We start from the raw sequence: 17,951 nt of genomic DNA, 5'->3' as shown, positions 1-17,951 counted from the left end.
TTGGGAAACATTTAAGGTTTATATTAGAGGGGTGGCAATTGCCAAGCATTTCGGGGTACCGCGCGATATCCGGCAGAGACTGTCGACATTGGAGCGCAAGCTGGGGGACTTAGAGGCTAGGCAACAGTCTGATGCGTCGGAAGATACAGCGGCTGATCTGAAGGCACTGTTGGCGGAATATCATGAGGCAGCAGATGCGGAAGTGCAGCATTTAGGGAAGTATGCCACGGCTAGGGTGTATGGGGAGGGCGATAGGCCTGGCTCAGTATTAGCTAATATACCCGGAGGGGTAGAGCCGCTATTACCAAGGTCAGATCGGACGAAGGCGTGCTACTAACGGAGGAGGCAGACATAGCTACGCGCTTCAAGTCGCATTATGCTACTCTCTATGCGTCACGACAGACCGATATGGAAGAGAGCATACAAGACTATCTGGATCACATTCAGTTACCCTTTCTCACCAATGCACATAGGGAATTTCTGGCCCTCCCCATAGAGAAGGGTGAAATCCTGGAGGCGTTGGCGGGTATGAAGGCGAATAGCGCCCCAGGGGCGGATGGTCTTACGGTCGCCTTTTACCGAACCTTTATAGACCTGTTGCTCCCACATATATCGGCACTGTTTGATGATATGTGTATTACGGGCCACATGCCACAGTCTATGAGAGAGGCCATTTTGTTCGCTATCCCCAAACCAGGTAAGGTGCTGGAGGTTCTTATCTACCGCTATCTTTGTTGAATGTCGATACTAAACTATTTGCGAAGGTATTAGCTACGCGCCTGCCCCCTGCTCACTTCAGAGCTGGTCGCTCCGAAGCAGGCGGGGTTTGTGCTCGGTAGAAACCTCACGTATAATCTGCGGACGGTGTTTGGCACTATGCAGTATGTGCGGCGGGATTCGAGGGCTCTGGCTGTCTTCCTGGATATGGAGAAGGCCTTCGACTCGGTAGAATGGCCTTACATGCGACAGGTCCTGACCAAAATGGGATAGGGTCCGGTCTTCTTACAAATGATTGGGGTGCTATATAAGGGACCTACTGCGAGGATACGACTAGGCGACCTGGTCACGGATGCTATTCCAATCTCTAGGGGAACGCGTCAGGGCTGCCCCCTGTCGCCCATACTATATGCCCTTATAGCGGAGCCGTTAGCGTGCGCCCTCCGGGAATACCATAGCCTCAGAGGTGTGAGCTTTCTAACCTACAGGATCGTGGTCTCCACATACGCAGACGATACCCTGCTTTATGTCAGGGACCCTGAGAACAACTTGGCACCGGTGCTACGGGAGGTGGTGCATTTTGGGGCGCTCTCTGGACTAAAGGTAAACTGGACTAAGTCCATCGCTTTTCCGTTGACCCCGTCCACTACCCCATTCGAGATGGAGTATCCGCTTCAGTGGTCTGACGACTCGGTTAGATACCTTGGGATACAACTGCATATGGATTCCGAAGTAGTACTCACGGAGAACTATGGAAGAGCCATTGATAAACTAGAAGATGATGTGGAGACCTGGATCGGGTTACCCCCGTCTATGGTGGGTCGGATATCCATTATGAAGATGGTGGTACTTCCCAGATTTTTGTTTTTGTTCACTAATATTCCTATCGTGTTGCCACGCACCTTTTTCGCTAGGCTTAATAAGTCCCTGTTGCGGCTGGCGTGGGCGGGGAAACAGGCTCGTGTTAGCTGGCGCGTCTTGACGTTACCTTACCATATGGGAGGCCTAGGGGCGCCGGATTTGGAGCTGTACTACAGGATTGAACAGGGAGCTCAGGCGCAAAGCTGGATGCATGGAGAGGAATCGGTCCCATATCTAAAGCTAGAGAGACTGTTTGCAGCACCTCTCCCGCTACCCGCGGTTATATTTGAGCCGGCTGATCGCAGAACGGGATTTTTAGACTCACTAAACTCAACTCAACATGCATGGAATAATATACTGCAGCACACGGCGGGGGCATTATTATACTCCCCGGCAATGCCACTTGAATGGGCGGTCTGGTTGACCCCTTGCAGGGATCGCGGGGTGGTGCAATCCCTTTGAGAGCTGGGTATACACTTGCTGGGGGACCTGTTCTCGGACGGCATCGCTAAAACATGGGACGAGGTGGCTGCCACAGTTGAGACTACTACACAACTACAGCGCTTTCAATTCCATAGGGTGAGGGGGGCATGGCGGCAGCACCTAGGGGACGATATGGCCGAGCCCCCTGAGGTTCTGGAATTATCATATCTCAAACACAAAAGTCCCCGTAGGCTGGTGTCCAAACTATATGGCATAGCGATGTCACAGAGATCTCAGAAATATACTAAGGCCAGATTAGCCTGGCAAAGGGACCTAGACACAGTAATAGATGACGCCATGTGGGCGTATTGCTGTTCTGGTATACGACGCATATCATTACACGGCAAACATAGGCTGATTCATTTTAAATTCATACATAGAGTCTATTACACACCGGAGAGATTGCACCGGTATGGCCTGCGGGAGGGGTCGACTTGTGAGAGATGCCGCCACCCCACTGCTGATTTCATCCATTTAGCGTGGGACTGCCCAGGTGTAAACAAATTCTGGGAGGCTATCTTTCAGCAGATAGGAGGTATAGCAGAATTAGATCTTACTCCAGACCCTGCAGTGGCGCTGCTTGGACACTCTAGAGTGCTGCCCAAGGCAGCACGTAAGCTAGTGGACATGGGTATACTTGTAGCAAAGTGCAGGGTAGCATTCTGTTGGATGCGGGGTCCCTTACCTACAGTGGCACAGTGGGCAAGGGACGTGCTCTACTGCTGCACGCAGTCAGACGTTTAGCGAACTGCTCCCTCCGCGGAGTAGACCAAAGAATTTCTGGGGATTGTATGCCGACTATTTCCGGAGGGGCGGTGTGGCTGCGGAGACCAAGACGGGGACAAACAACGAGACGGCCCCGGACGCAGCCGTTCCCTGAGCAGACTGAGGGGGCTACCTTCAGGAGCTCGTAGATCTGTATAGATGGGGGGGACAGGAGAGTTCCTATACTAACAGGGGACTGATTGTAGCGGGGAGGACACAAAAGGCCACTCACTTACGTACACCTGTCTGATATGAGAATTAAGGTATGGAAGGCTCTTCTTAGAGGAGACGTCACGGATAGGCACGGAGTACGAGGGTAAATCGTATATGGGTTGCTGACAGGACACCAACAGTTACGGGTAGGGGGTGGGGAGGGTGTTGGTTTTTCATGTGTTATGTTTAAAGTAGAAAAATCTGTGCCCCCTTCAGGGGAGAATGACTACAAGAAATGGCATACAAGATTGCAATCCTTGCTAGATATACCAAACTACAACTTTTGAACACAGCGATGCCCAGCCTCCGGGATGTGGGATAAGCTGTGATGTAACGTGCCTATAAGTGACATAGCAGCCGGCCTCAGGGTTGTAGGCGCACAGCTATGTATGTCATCATGTGTTGTCAGTTAAAAAAAATTTTAACAAAATTAATTCAAAAAAACACACCCACAACCACACACCCAAAACCACACCCACACACCCAAAACCACACCCACACACACCTTTGCATTTGCAATGCAATAGGTCTCGCATTACTGATAGTTTGAGCTATTGACATTGCATTATTAGCTGCAACGCCAGTAGCTCAAACTTTCACTACTGCGAGACCTATTGCATTGCAAGTGCGTTTTTTGCATTTGTAACCTTGTTGTACAGGCTGGTCGTTTTAAAGACTTTGTGGTAAATTATGTCTCCCCCCTCACTGCCTCTGCCTGCTCACCCACTGGGTGCAATCTCACTCAGTGCTTAAAGATGAATGAAAGGAGGAGGGGTGTCTGTAAAACAGCTGAGGCCAAAAAAGCGTAACTAGAAAATCTTCCCAAGAGGCCGGATCTGTGCATTTCATGCCATGGCTTGCATACAATATAAAAACTGAAGTCCTGTGCCTCGACGCCACGCAGCCCCCCTGCAGAGCACCTGAGTGTTGTGCCTGTGCGTCCAGACATCACACAATCACCCCCCCTTTCACAACGCTGCCTTGTGCACTCTCGCTGTGTGAGACACCAACCCCTTCTTCTCTCCGTATCCCCATTTGCACGTCATGCGCCACGGCCTTCCTCTTCAGCACCGTCCGTCCACTCTTGTTGTTCTGCTTATACTTCCTTGTGAGACGCCCCTTCACCGTGCCCTCACTCCCACGCCCCGCTCAGTCTTTCTCTCTCCTCACCTGTAAATAAAGCATTTTATTCTCGTTTGCTGTACCCCCTTCACAAACGTTCCTTTAGAATCACATTTAAATGTAAATACGTAACCATCGCTCTGCCGAGAGGCCAAGGATTGCATGAGCAAGTCGTCTGAGACTGTACACCTCTGTGTCCCACTGGCAGGCACGGTGAGACACTCGCACTGCCTTCAGCCTCAGCCCAGAGCTCTCAGTCATGACCCATTATAAACCCACCCAGAACCAGAGCTCTCCCAGCAAAAATCATTAACGAGGATGAAAGGCAGAGTAGCCGTGCCTGGATTCTAACTTTTAAGAGTGATGTGGATACATTAGTTCACTGAGCCTCCAGACCCAGTAAAGGCACTTATAATTTGCCTTTCCTAAAATAAATACAATAGCAGCACGCCTAACTTAGCATAACATACTAAACACAACCAATTAAACTAAAACCCAGAACAATGTGAAAACGGCACCCAGATCAAGAAAGCGCAATAGTGCCATGCTGATAGTAAAGGCGCTATACATGTGCTGGCAACACAACAGGTCTCATTGAAGCAAATCTTCATCCATTCCTTTGCATTCCCCGAGCCTGCCACTGATGGCTGAGAGGTCAGCATTCATCCCAGCGTGACCTCGTGACGTCTAAGCAAGCCGAGTATTGATGGAAACCGACACAGAAACATGAACGGCTTAATTTTGTGCACCTGCCGACGAGGCTCTATTCAGGGCCTGGAATGTATTTAATTAAGTATGGTGGCTTACTGTGGGATACATGCTTACGCAGCCGTCTACTCTACCTCCACACACACACACACACACACACACACACACACACACACACACACACACACTGTGAAGCATCACTTTTTAAATAAAGCGAAGAGAAAAGAGAACACCCCGAACACGAACAGGTTAACGGCAAGATGAACAAAGGCGGTTAAAGAGCCACAACAGAATGAACACACAAACTAGGTTTGAGCAGGTCGTGCATGGCAGGAGTCTAGCAATTTAAAGTCTAGATTGAAAGAGAAGCGTCAGTCGGAAAAGGCCCTCAGTGAAAAATCCAAGTACAAAGCTAAAATATTTACAATTTCAGTAACTGGTTAACTAAGATCAAACTGTGCGCACCTGATAGAAATCCAGTCGCCGTTATTCCAAAGCATCCCTAAACGAGACATGCTTTCAATTATCGCGCCCGTGTCTGGGCACGATAATTGAAACCACATGGCCTATTGGTGTCTATTACGCGCACCAAGCGCGTAATAGACACCAATAGGCCGTGGGCGGAGCAACGCGCCCGCCTTTGGCCAATTGCGTGCAGTCTTTTATAAAAAGACGTATGCAAAGGCCAATGGGGTCGCACAAAAGGAATCGCACATGCGTGTGCTATTCCAGGGTCGATTTCTGAACCCCAGACAAAAGGACTCTCACCTGCACGGGCACTGCTGTGCAGTGCAATGCAGGTCGCGGGACCGAAAAAAAGGTATGCAGAGCACACAATTGTGATACATAATAAAACCTTTACTGGATTAAGACGGAGACCTTCATCAAGAGTAGCCTGACAATTTCCGATATGTGCAATAAGTCCTATTATCGCAAATATTGGAATTATGAGTTTTGCAATTTTTTTTTTTAATCACACCCAATAAATACTGGGCACGATAAACACATCCACATTACATTTCAATATGTCACCTCTCTAGGAATTTAATGGGAGAAAAAGGCCTTTAAAATCAACATTCTACCCCAACTTTGGGTAAACACTCAATCGCTCATGCCCATTGCACCCAATAAATAACATACCCACAGTATTATTTAACAGGTGTAACAAAAAGCACACCTAATATTGGGCCACTCACAAAGGCCTATGTACGTAAATGTTTAAATGGCAAAAAAATAGAGTAACAAAGCAAATCACCAATCTACCTGGGTAAGGGAGTGGGGGGCGGACAGGATTTTCATGTGTTGCCTATTCATCACATTTACCGCCAGGACCAACAATACTCCAAATGAATTGCCCTATTCTATAACAGGCAATCAGTGGCAAAGCCAGTAGGTCTGGCCTTGGCAAGTGTTATATATATATTTTTTTTTTAAACAATCAAAATACATACACACATGAAGTCAAGGAGCCCACTTTGCACAAGAGCCCTGCCGCTCAAGTGCATTATTTTCCAGCAGCTGTGCACGTGGCCAAGCAAAAGGTCAGATTTAAATTCACAAATCAGTAGCACAAACTCCTTAAGTGAGATCAGTCACAGTTGTTGCAAAAACCTTAAGCATAACAAAGAGTAAATTATTCCACTTTTCTACCCATCAGACAAAATAAGAAGCAAACTAGCACAGTGACTATTCACTTCAGTGAAACGTACTTTCTCAATTCAATCATTTTCAGAAGCACAGCATATCCATATTATAAAGTTCAAATGTATCTTCACAGCCACAAATCATGCAATTACAATGAATGTCAGATGCACAAACTGTAAATGCAGGGCACAATCCTAGTCAATTTTATTTCACAGAGAGCCAAATTTAAGTAGTGTCCAAACCAAAATGTAATACAAGATTTATTATTTTAAAAAACAAGAAAAAATACATAGAAATGATGAGAATGAAAGGTAACTGGCAAGGAGATTCTTTAATACACAGAAGAAACTGAGCCATACCTGTTGTTTCTGATATGCAGTGTTGCCATTTATTTTCGATTCTAAAAGAAGTGAGCCTGCAACATAAAAAAATTGCAAAACATTAATCTTCACGCTTGTGTTGAGTATTATTCACGCATAATGACTTAGAGATCAAAGTTTCTAATTTATTCATGAGTTTACCAAATAATACACCATACAATATGATCTTGGACAATTCGCAATTGCAATGTTTGCTATTTGGGACCAAAATTGTACACAATTTACAATGACTGAGAAAGGGCTAAAACAAAGGGATTGAGATTGGTAACAGTAGCATTGAAGGCCATTGAAAAAGGTGAAGTGCCTTATCTGGTGGACTTGACATTACGATGATATGGAGAAGATATCTATTTAAGGCATGTGTGTACAGTACAAGGTGATCAGTGATAGTGTAGACTCCATTAACATTTAAAAGAACATGGTAGATTTGCCAGTGTTCCAACAGAACACCTTTTAAAATGGTCCAAGTGGGGGATCATTTACAGTTCCACAAAAGATAAAATGATTATTTTTCTATAAGTGTTTATGCAGAGGCTTCTGTATTTAATGTGTTCAAGTTGGTAACCATTGAAAATAGTTCATGGAAGGTTACGAAGCCCTCATGAAAACATAATATTGTAACACACCCAGAAGAATGAACAAGATAAAAGATTCTTTCAAATGTATAACAATCTGCAGAGTTGGACGCACATTGATTGATTTTAGTGATGCAAGCTGCTCAAGACACCCATGACTGAGATTTTATCACCCGAGTTAACTTGCAGTTGAAAGGTTTGTAACAACCTTTGTTAATGATGGTTGTTCAGGAAAGAAAACTGATATTTTTCCCAAAAGCATTTGTATTATATTAAGCAAAATGGTGAAGGGTATGCGCTTGACTTGCAAGATGTCTAATGGTTGATTTCTTAAAGAGGGAATGATTGCTGGGGAGGGGGGAGGATTAAGGTATGGAGCTGGGTTGAAGAATGGTTGTCTGGCTTTATTGTGATTGGAATGATTGTTTTATCAGAAGCCAAGAAGATAAAGAGAAAATCGTTGATCGGAGAAGATGGTTGCCGTTAGAATACAGAAAGGCTGCAAGACGTGGCAAGTGGAAAGATTCAGTCAAAGAGCGTTCTGCTGTGCAGATCAAAAGAAGGAGGACAGTGAAAAGAAAAGCATATACTTAATACACCTCTATTGACGAGGATTACGGTGCCACAAGGGCTTTCAAAAAAATAACCAAGAGAACAAGACATGGGTTGAAGTCCAGTGAGGCAAACGCCAATGGTACACCAAAATGTATTCTTGCATACGCACTTCTGCATTTAGACAACTTTGTGAGATTGTTTCTATCAGGAGTCCGTTTTTGTTCATTTCTGTGTGGGCAGGAGTGTGGATGGAGAAATGTACTCGTTTTTTTCGTTGGGGTGGATTATATGCATCTTGTTTTATATAGCACTTCACACCACTGTCATGCCTTTACTAACTGTAGTAAATAACTGGAGTCACTACAACCCAATTTAAGGGAACTGAATTTGCTGGATTAGAAGGGTATATAGCAAAATCAGATGTGTCAGGATTCAAATTCATGAACTGAAGATCACTGCAATGTCAGCAGCAAGTGTTTAACTCAAAGACATCTTGCCACTTAGATTAAATTATCCATTATTCGTGTATATGTTTTCTTCTAATGTCTTTTGGAATTAAGATCACCACAGACTGAACATTTCTATACCCAGAAACGAGAAAATAAATGTACAGGAGACACTGCAACTTATTGGCAGCTAGAAACAATCTGAGGCAGCCATTTTAGGAGGTTCAGCAATGCTTTTCTGGTAGGAAATCAATCAATCAAACAGTATTTGTAGAGCACGGCTCACCCGTGAGGGTATTCAGGTACTGGAAATAAAAGTCTAGCTCCAAGTACTTGCACTGGAATAACACTCAATAAATGAGTTCAAGTTAATGAACCTTCTTGAAAACCATTGAAAAAGGCATTCTGGAGACGGTCTATCTTCTATTTGAGTCCTCAGACTTCTAAATGAATGGTCATTGCTGTTAAGATTGCATTCATCATCCTTTTGGCTGTTTATCGTCATCCTCTTTTTCCACAGTTTTCCAAGCATCACAGCCTTTTTCCATGTTCTTCGCCTTCGCATTTTGTGTCCAAATAATGAGAGCTTCAATCTGGTAGTCAGTGGTTCTAGTAAAAATTCTGGATCGCTTTCCTGATAGTCCATTGTATTCTTAGAAAACGGCATCTACACCACAATATCTATGCTCTTACCATCACGTTTCTTCATGATCCAACTCTCACATCCATATTTGGAAATATCATTGCTTTGTCAAATGTGACTTTTGCTCTTGTACATACATCAGTGCATTTGAAAATCTTTTGCAAGCCTATTACCACAGCGCTATACAATGCTAATCTGTGGAGTATGACTTTACTGGAACTTTGATCACTGATGGTTAATCCCAAAAGACAGAAGCTGCTGGTCACTTCTAGGCCTGCTACACCTGTTGTCATCCTAAATATTTACTTTCAGTCCTTCTCCAATTGTTTCAGTGTACTTCTTTATTTGTTATGAAGATTATCATGCCTTCTCCACTTTCAGCTATGAAAGAGGTCACGTCTGTATACTGAAGTTTGCCGTTTCTTCCATCAATTTGAATAGGTTGAGTGAAAGAATGAAACCTTGTTGAACTCCTTTGCCGATCTGGAACTGGTTTGTCTCACCATTCTCTGCTTTGTGGCTTTCTGTCCATTGTACAGGTTTAAGCATTAGTAAAATTGGAATGATAGAATGCCAGTTTTAACTCTGTGCAACAAAGGCTTGTATGTTGCATGCACTAGATGTGAACAGAAGTTTCGATTCATAACTGACCAAACCCAAAATATAAAATTACATTTTCTGTACATTGAAAGCGAATAGCCAATGGGGCTGCAAATAACCATGTTCACTGCACTAAAAATGTGCCCGAGTGTGCTTTTAACGAATAATTTAACCAATATGAAAAAAAATTTAAACCACGTCCGGGAAGAATTGAACACTAGTGCATTTTTTATACACTCTGCATATTCTGTACAGGTAAACTGCTACTTTAAGTAACGCAGGTGCAATGGCAAAGCAGAAATACACAATGCAAAGGACAACAGCTGCCAAAATTATAGCGAGAAGTTTGCAGAAATTATATTGGTGATCAAGACATCACACAATCAACCAAAAAACAAGCATTGGCATAGCCAATAGGTCTCGCCTTTGGGACCTTATAAGTGTTTAGCCATGCAACAGTTGCATAACTAAATACTTATAAGGTCCTAAAAGCGAGACCTATTGGCTATGCCAAGCGGCCGTGTGGCCGCGAAAGTGATCGCGATTGCGATCAAACATCAAAGCGGCCATTCGGCCGCGAAAGTGAGAGTAATCGCGGCAAAGCGCTGCGCGCGCGCGCGCCCGTGCACATGCACTGTAGCTCTAGGCCAGCCTGGTAGCACTTTTTGGAGCCCTCTCAATAAGTCTCGCCAGACCAGCGCATGCGCTGGGTCAGGCGAGACTTAACCAGGTTTACATTTGTTTGCACTTCATATGCTGGAGGGCCCTATCCTCCTACAGAAACAATCACGTCACAACAGATCAACAAAACCAGTGAATAAACTGACCTCTTTGGCAGAGAAGCCTTCACACCATCATTCGCAATCAAGAGTTCACAGGTTTCTAGGCCCCCGCCGGCTCCAGGTGCACCCTCTCGTCTGATAATTGTGAGAAAGTGCCCTCTTTCTGCTTGGTTGCCCCAACTTTATGCTGAATTGCTGATGTGCTTTGACTGAGTGTGCCCTGGGTTCCTGCTAATCAGGTACCCGGGGCCTATGTTCTTTACCTAAAACTGCATTGAAGCCTAAACCCAATTTGCATCTCAGGCACAGGTCAGCCCCTGGTAAATGGTACCACAGGTACCCAGGGCACTATGACTTATTGTGCCAACCTTAGAGGTCCTGTACCCGACACTCACACACTGCCTTTGCAGGCTGCGTGTCTTGGTGCAGAACAAAGTGAAGAGTCGACATGTCACACATCCCCGTGTGCCATGCCTACAACCCACTGCCCTAGCATAGATCAGTCACCACTCTAGCTGGGTGCACTATACCAGTGGTGAGGGTACAGGTGCATGAGCCCAGAACCTCTAAAGTGTCTAAGGCCATTCTTAGACATTGTAAGTGCAGTTCTGCAATTAAGAGTATATGGTGCTGAGGTTTTGTCATTACGAACTCTACAGCCCCATAATGGCTACACTGAAAACTGAGAGGTTTAGTATCAAACTTCTCAGCACATTGAACCCACACTGATGCCGGTGTGGGATTTAATGTAAAATGCACACAGAAGGCATCTTAGAGATGCCCCTGAAAACTAACCCACCACTAGTGTCCAGGCTGAGTGGCTACTTTCAGCTGCCACCACTGGACATCTTTCTGGACCCCTGGGTCGAGAGCCTGCTGCTCTCTGGGGCCTGAAGCAATGCACATCCTGGGACGAGGTGCCAAGCCTCCTCCCCCAGGATGGGCAGGGTTCACAAAGGGGAAGCTTCAAAGGCTTGCCGCCTTTGTGAGCTTCCCCAGGCCACTTTCTGCTTTCAGCAACTGGTCCCCACTGGTTCTGACCCCCACTTTGGGCAGGAGAGCGGGCGGAAAAAACAAGTGCGGAAGAGAGGTGTGCTCACCTCTGCCAACTCCACCCCTCAGGTGGGGGAGGCGAGGTGAAGCATAACTCTCAGTCCACGCCATCTTGAAGATGGGGGGGGGGGACTCAGCCAACCGGGGACAGGCTCATGCCCCCCTCCCACTGGAGGGTGGCATAATAGGGGGTGTACCCACCCCAGGAAAGGGACCCATTGGTCCTTTTACCTACCTGTACAGCCATAAATCTAGTATTCAGGGGCACCCCTGAACCTTGCTTCCTCAGACAAGAACCTTCAACAAGAAAAAGAAGCAGGACCGAACAGCCGTGCAGCAGCTAACAAGAGGAAGACGCCCACTGACTTGGCCCCAGCCCTACCAGCCTGTCTCCCCCCCGAACCTGCTCCAGCGAAATCCCAGTGTGTCCTGCAGCCAGCAACCTCGAAAACCCCAGAGGACCTGCCTAACTTCAACTACAAAGACTCTGTCTCCCGTGAACACCAAATTTGTTCATCTGCAATCTCTGGTTCCGGCCAGGCACTGCAGATTCGCCCCACTCTGCACCCGCCGTCCATTGCCCGAGCTCGAGTGGGCAAACACCACGAGGATGTCACTACCGGCGATCCTGACCAGAGAACCGGCAACCCCTGACCTGCTTGCACCCTAAATCCAGAAGGTCCCCCCAACCGCGACCAGGAGCTGGTAAGAAGATCCGACCCCAAAAGGCATCCCTGCCCCAACGCCCCACGGCCTTGTGTGCCCAAACCGACGGTGCTTAACCATCCCCTAACTTCCCAACTTACCTCTCGAAGTAGGGGTCGCACCCAGTAGATCTTCGTCCCCGAGCCTGCAGTGCCTTTGCAAACTGGAGATTCCCCGTTGAAATCAACAGGGAACCCAATGTCGAAACAGCACCCTGCACCCGGCCGCCCTAGTGCCGGTGAGGGTGCATCTTTGGTGCTACTTTGTTTCCCCATATTCCCTGAGCTAAAGTCCAGGAGCTTTGCCCCCACAACCCAGTGGCCTGCTTGCCAGCAGCCACCAACCGGAGGCCTCCTATCCCCCATTGGGCCTCAGCACTCTGCAACCGGCCGCCCTAGTGCCGTTGAGGGTGTAACGAGAGTGCATCCTTGACCCTGGGGGAACACTTGTTCTAACCCCACAAGCTCAACTACCAACACCAATTACTTACCTGGTAACCTTTAACTTCATTTCTCTTCATAGGAATCCATTGACTGTTTCTCTGAAAAATGTTATTAGTGTGGAGTTGATTTGTCTGGAAACCTGAAAAATAACAATTGTGCAAATCTGACTTTACTTACATTTTCTCTAGAAAATATCCCAGTGTGATATCTAGGCATATCACACGGAGTAGAAAAGGTAATTTTAAAAGTAATCTCAAAAGTAACGTAAAAGTAACTTACCTGTAATTCTTATTGCAAAATCGATACATATACACAAAGTATATGTGCAGCATTTCACAGTATTACATTACCAGTAATTCAAACTGTAACCATTTCAAAGTACATTTACAGCAAAGTACTTAACTGTGCCAGGCTTGCTTGGTTCTAGGAAATAAAATAACTAAAAGAATTTTATACAAAACCAATTGGTCTGAAGTCCAGTTGAGTGTGTGAAATCATTTGCTGATTGATTGGGTACAACAAATGCTTAACACTGTCTTCTGATACTGCCTTACTGCTCGACCACACTACCACAAATAGAGAGTGATGTGCTATCTAACTTTACCTCTGCTTGCCTTTGGGGTTCCACTGGACTCTGTGCACACTATACCTCACTTTGGTATAGTATATACAGAGCCAGCATACTGCAATAATCACTAAGATTCTCAATTACAGAGACCGTGACACTATCTTGCGTCTCTGGACCATGAGCAAGCTCCACTGCACTATTAAGGCATGTCACTTTCCATCTTTTCTGATTTCACCCCATAGTGCAGCAAGTCCACAGACACTAAACGCTTTCTCCAAACAAGCATTTACAATGCAATAGGTCTCGCAACTGCGAATTTTGGAGCTATTGGCATTGTAAATGGCAATACCTTAAAAAAAATTAAAAGCCATTGTTATTTACAATACCAAAAGCAACACCTATTGCATTGAAGCTCATGAAAGTAAAAAAAAAAAAACGAAAAGAAAAAAAAGAGTGAGGGGTGTAAACCAAACACTCACTCCACACATACACTGAATATTAACACTACATTCTGGGCATATACATAATAGCAGAACCTTACATGGGTGGGGCAACAAGCATCACTCCTGGAGACATGACTCAAAAGGACTGGCTACACTATTGATATTTCTAAAACGTTCTATGCAGTCACGTCCACTATGCCCAGGTAAGGGATAGTAGTCCTCTGTACACAATGCTTGGTGCACCCCTCTAGGTCACATGGCAGATCCCGGACCTGACATATATTCAGGGACTTCCTGGCCTGAACATCTGCTAATACAATTAGATCAGCATGAAGCTAGGGGCAAAATAAAAGTAGGGACACCCGATAACCATGCAGTCAGGCTACTCAGGAAAAGTAAACACGCCTGTATGCCATAAGGGGTAGAATCCTGTCCCAACGCTGGAGGTATTTTTTTTTATAGCACTGGAAACTGACCAAGCAAGGTATTTAGTTTGGTTACAATTGATTTTGAGGCAGTGGTTTACCCTGCACTTCTCAGATCTCGCGGTCTGCCCTTTGGCCATATAAACGTGTTATAAAAACAGTAAAGTAAACAATAATTACAATTAATGGGTGGTGGAACAGTTGAAAGTGAGGAAATTATACACTGGATAAAGACAGCAAGGAGAAAAAGAAAATGGACAAGGAAATTAGGGATAGAAGAAGCACCCCGCTACTGTTCCACTGGTGTAAGGTGCAGTTAACCCAGCTGGCTGGGAGGTGGTGGGGGTGTCCGCGACTTCTTCGCCTCATCCTATGGCCGGTTTATGACATAGGGGCACTCCCATGAATCAGGAAGTGTATCCTTGGTGAGATGCACAAGTTACCATTGGCATTTACATATCTATCCTCCTTAGCACATGCTTACAAAGCCATGGGTTGCTGTGTTTTTGGTTCGGAATGAGCGGGATTGAAAGAGGGTGTCTACCACTGAAGAAATAGCGTTAAGGTTCATAGGCCTCCAGTGGCATTTACCTGCTACCACCTCTGGGGCTTGGGGGAGGGGGCTAGGGGAATTATTGCATAGACTGAGTGGGTGTATTTTATTTTTTTTAATTCAAGGATTTACAACATCACTACCCCGTTCGACCTCACTCGTACAGGCTAGCGAGTGGAGGGTCTGGTCCGGAAAGGGGGGGGGGGGCGGGGGGGGGGGGATGAGGGTGCCCCCCCCCCCCCCCATGGTGGCTAGCTGGGCCCTGAATATTCTTTACATACCTATTGTAAGCCGGCCTGACACCCGCCCTGTCTGTTAGACCAGAGGGGGGGTGGTGAGGGGCTGGATAGAAGATGGGTCCTCATACGTGGGACTGGGGAGCTCTATGGGCCCTTACCTGCCGCCTCCTCTCCGGGCCCTCTCGACACTGAGCCGCCGCGGCCTGTACTGGATTTAATACCCGTCAGAACAAACCATCAGAGCAGGGGAATGCGGCCCTTTGTGAGAGCTGTCGGATGGATATCGCTGCGCTCCCCTTGTGGCTCCTACCTCGGTGTCTATATTCTGCACCAGGGAGGCCGTGCACAGGGCCAAAGTTTTCTCCCAGAAACCCTCCGATTCAGCCCAGGAGCAGTTAACGCCGCCCGCAGCCCCCGCGGATACTGGAGCGGGGTGACCTTGAAGCGGTGCCGCGCTCCGAATTTTTTTTTTTTTTAAAACAGAGCGTGGTGTCCCTGAAGTGGACGCCAAGCTAAACTTTGCACAGCAAATAAAATTTAAAAAAAAAGTGAGAGGAAGGAAAAGGTACAGACTCAGGGCTGGGGAAGTCGTACCTTCTGTTCTTTGAATGCGTCGTAAAAGGGCTTTGCTCGGACACGCATCTCTGGCAAAGACAGCTTTTTTTGCCCTGCTATTTTGCACATCATAAAGATGAGAAATACCCCCACGACAGCCGAAAAGCAGACGATCCAGTCCGGATGGGCCGGACGAAAAGGAGAAAGGGCGGAACCAAAAAGGCTCAGTTTCAATCAGAGGCCTCCGTTTTACATAAAAGATGACACCAGCAAATGAAAAAGAGGGGCGGGGCTTCAAGTCCCCTTCTGAAATCTCATCCACAATATGTCTCGAGAGCGAGCAATGCATGGGCGCTGCGACGCTAGGTGGGACCTAAAAAGGTAAATATAAAAATGTCCATGTTGTATCCGGCGTGACTGAGAACCAGCTACACAGCAATTCCCACATCTTTGATTCCCCTGCGGAGGTCATAAAACTCTGCAAACAGCATTGAGCAACTCAAAGCCAGTCAGCTCCTGACGATCCCCGGGGCCCCCCCGTCCCACAGTCCGGCGATCTAATAATCCCAACTCTACTCTGCCTGTCGCTTCGCTCGGCTCGAACTCATAAGCATACCTAACTTCGAGATGACACGGTGGAGGAAGATGTGAACACAGACATGGCTTGACACTGTAGCGCGGACACCGCCCTGGACAGGCACACTCTCCATTATCTGCATGGCCCAACCTCAAAATGCTTTTCTACAAGAATCACAGGCACCCTCCCTAAACCTTCTCATATCAGACACACACTCTACATTACTCCTCCTCCAGCTAATATTTACGCCCCAAATGCAGATGCCCCAGAATTCTTCAACGATATATCCGCTCACATGCACCGAATGCACGCGCACACACACTGCTTATGGGGGGAGATTTCTACCTTACCCTGAACCCCCCTGTTGACACAATTGGTACAATCACGAAGCCCATTCATCCCAGGCACTATCTGCTCTTATCCACTCTTACCTGCTGGCGGACGCTTGGTGCTCTAGACACCCATCCTCCAGTGGCTACAATTTTTACTCTGACCCGCATAGATCCTGGTCACGGGTAGACCATCCGTACCTTATACCAAACCTAACGCTAGCACTCGGACATATCAGATCTCCCCAGGACCTTATCAGGCCATTCCCCAGTGCTTCTCAGTTTACAAATCCCTGAAGCCGCGCTGCCACGAACACCTTGGTGCTTCCCTTCAAAAGCTCTTTTGGATGAGGTGCTTCGCTCCAAAGTGCGAGATGCAATAGTTGAATACTTCGAACTCAACACCGGCACTGTGCAACACTACTCTATTCTCTGGGATTCTTTTAAATCGTTCATTAGAGGGGTATGCATCTCCAAGCACTCATGAGTATTGCGATCAATACACAGAGGCATTGCTGTCATTGAGCGAGCACTGAAAGACTTAGACGAACAAGCGCTAGCCAATGATTCCTCGTCATTGTTACGACGGATTCCAGGAACTAGCACTGCAAGAGGTATTTTTACTTAGCAAGCTTGCATAAGCTTGTACCTACTGTGAGGAAGCGTGGCCTGGCTGCACAATGTCCATACTATTGCGCCCTCCAAACCAGGCTTCATTAATCACACAAATTCAGTCTGACAGTGGTCATACCCTCACCAACAATAGTGACCTAGTGGATGCATTTCACAATTACTATACTCAGCTGTACACAGTGAGAAGTGGTTGGTGACACTGCTACGATTGCAACATACCTAGCTAACATTGCCATGGCATGACACTGGAAAACAGCAGTTACTCGCTTCCCCCATTTCTTGCGAAGAAATAACTCAAGCCATTGATGATCTGCACGTCTCTAGCGCCCCAGGCCTCAATTGTTTTACTGGAGTGTTCTACAAAGCATACAAAACAATCCTAGCCTCACACTTACTCGAGGTCTATGTGGAATCCCTGGGACTCGGGATCCTCCTCCTGTCACTCTGCGAGGCAGTCATTCTACTGCTCAAACGGGGCAAGCCCCCAGACCAATACGCCTCATATAGGCCATTGTCCCTACTAAATCATGATAAAATCCTTCCTAAAATACTCGCCACCCGCATATCTTTATTGATGGATAAAATATTTTCCTCATTCCAGTCTTGTTTCATCCTCAACCGATCCACATCAATAAATCTTCGGACTATATTTGCTGTTATTAATCAACTCAATCCTGAGCTCCCTGCTGTTGCGGTCATGCTCGATGCTGGAAAAGGGTTTGATTCTCTGAAATGGCCATTCCTATTCGCTGCCTTAGACAAACTCGGAATCCCAACAGGTTTCAGCGCACTAATTCGCCTCCTCTACGTTGCCCCGCTAGCCCGATGAAAATAAATGGCAAGTTAACAGTCCCTTTTTCAGTAACCCACAGCACCAGACAAGGATGCCCGCTATCCCATCTTTTATTCATAATAGCTATGGATCCTCTTGTTC

The 17,951-nt window shown here is 46.5% G+C and overlaps 1 protein-coding gene across 4 annotated transcripts in view; it reads right to left on the bottom strand.

The window, feature by feature from the left end:
• The window catches only part of PPP4R3B (protein phosphatase 4 regulatory subunit 3B), a 455,240-nt gene that overhangs the window by 373,376 nt on the left and 63,913 nt on the right, over positions 1-17,951 (bottom strand). For all 4 annotated transcript variants that reach the window (XM_085612383.1, XM_085612385.1, XM_085612382.1 and 1 more), the window contains exon 2: positions 6,873-6,928. In XM_085612383.1, the coding sequence (XP_085468509.1) occupies positions 6,873-6,928 (56 nt within the window). The remainder of the gene's footprint in view (positions 1-6,872; positions 6,929-17,951) is intronic.

The sequence above is a fragment of the Triturus cristatus genome, chromosome 6 (assembly GCF_964204655.1).
Source record: "Triturus cristatus chromosome 6, aTriCri1.1, whole genome shotgun sequence".
Classification (NCBI taxonomy): Eukaryota; Metazoa; Chordata; class Amphibia; order Caudata; family Salamandridae; genus Triturus; species Triturus cristatus.
Note: the sequence above shows the minus strand (reverse complement) of the source record. Positions and strands in the feature narration are given on the sequence as shown.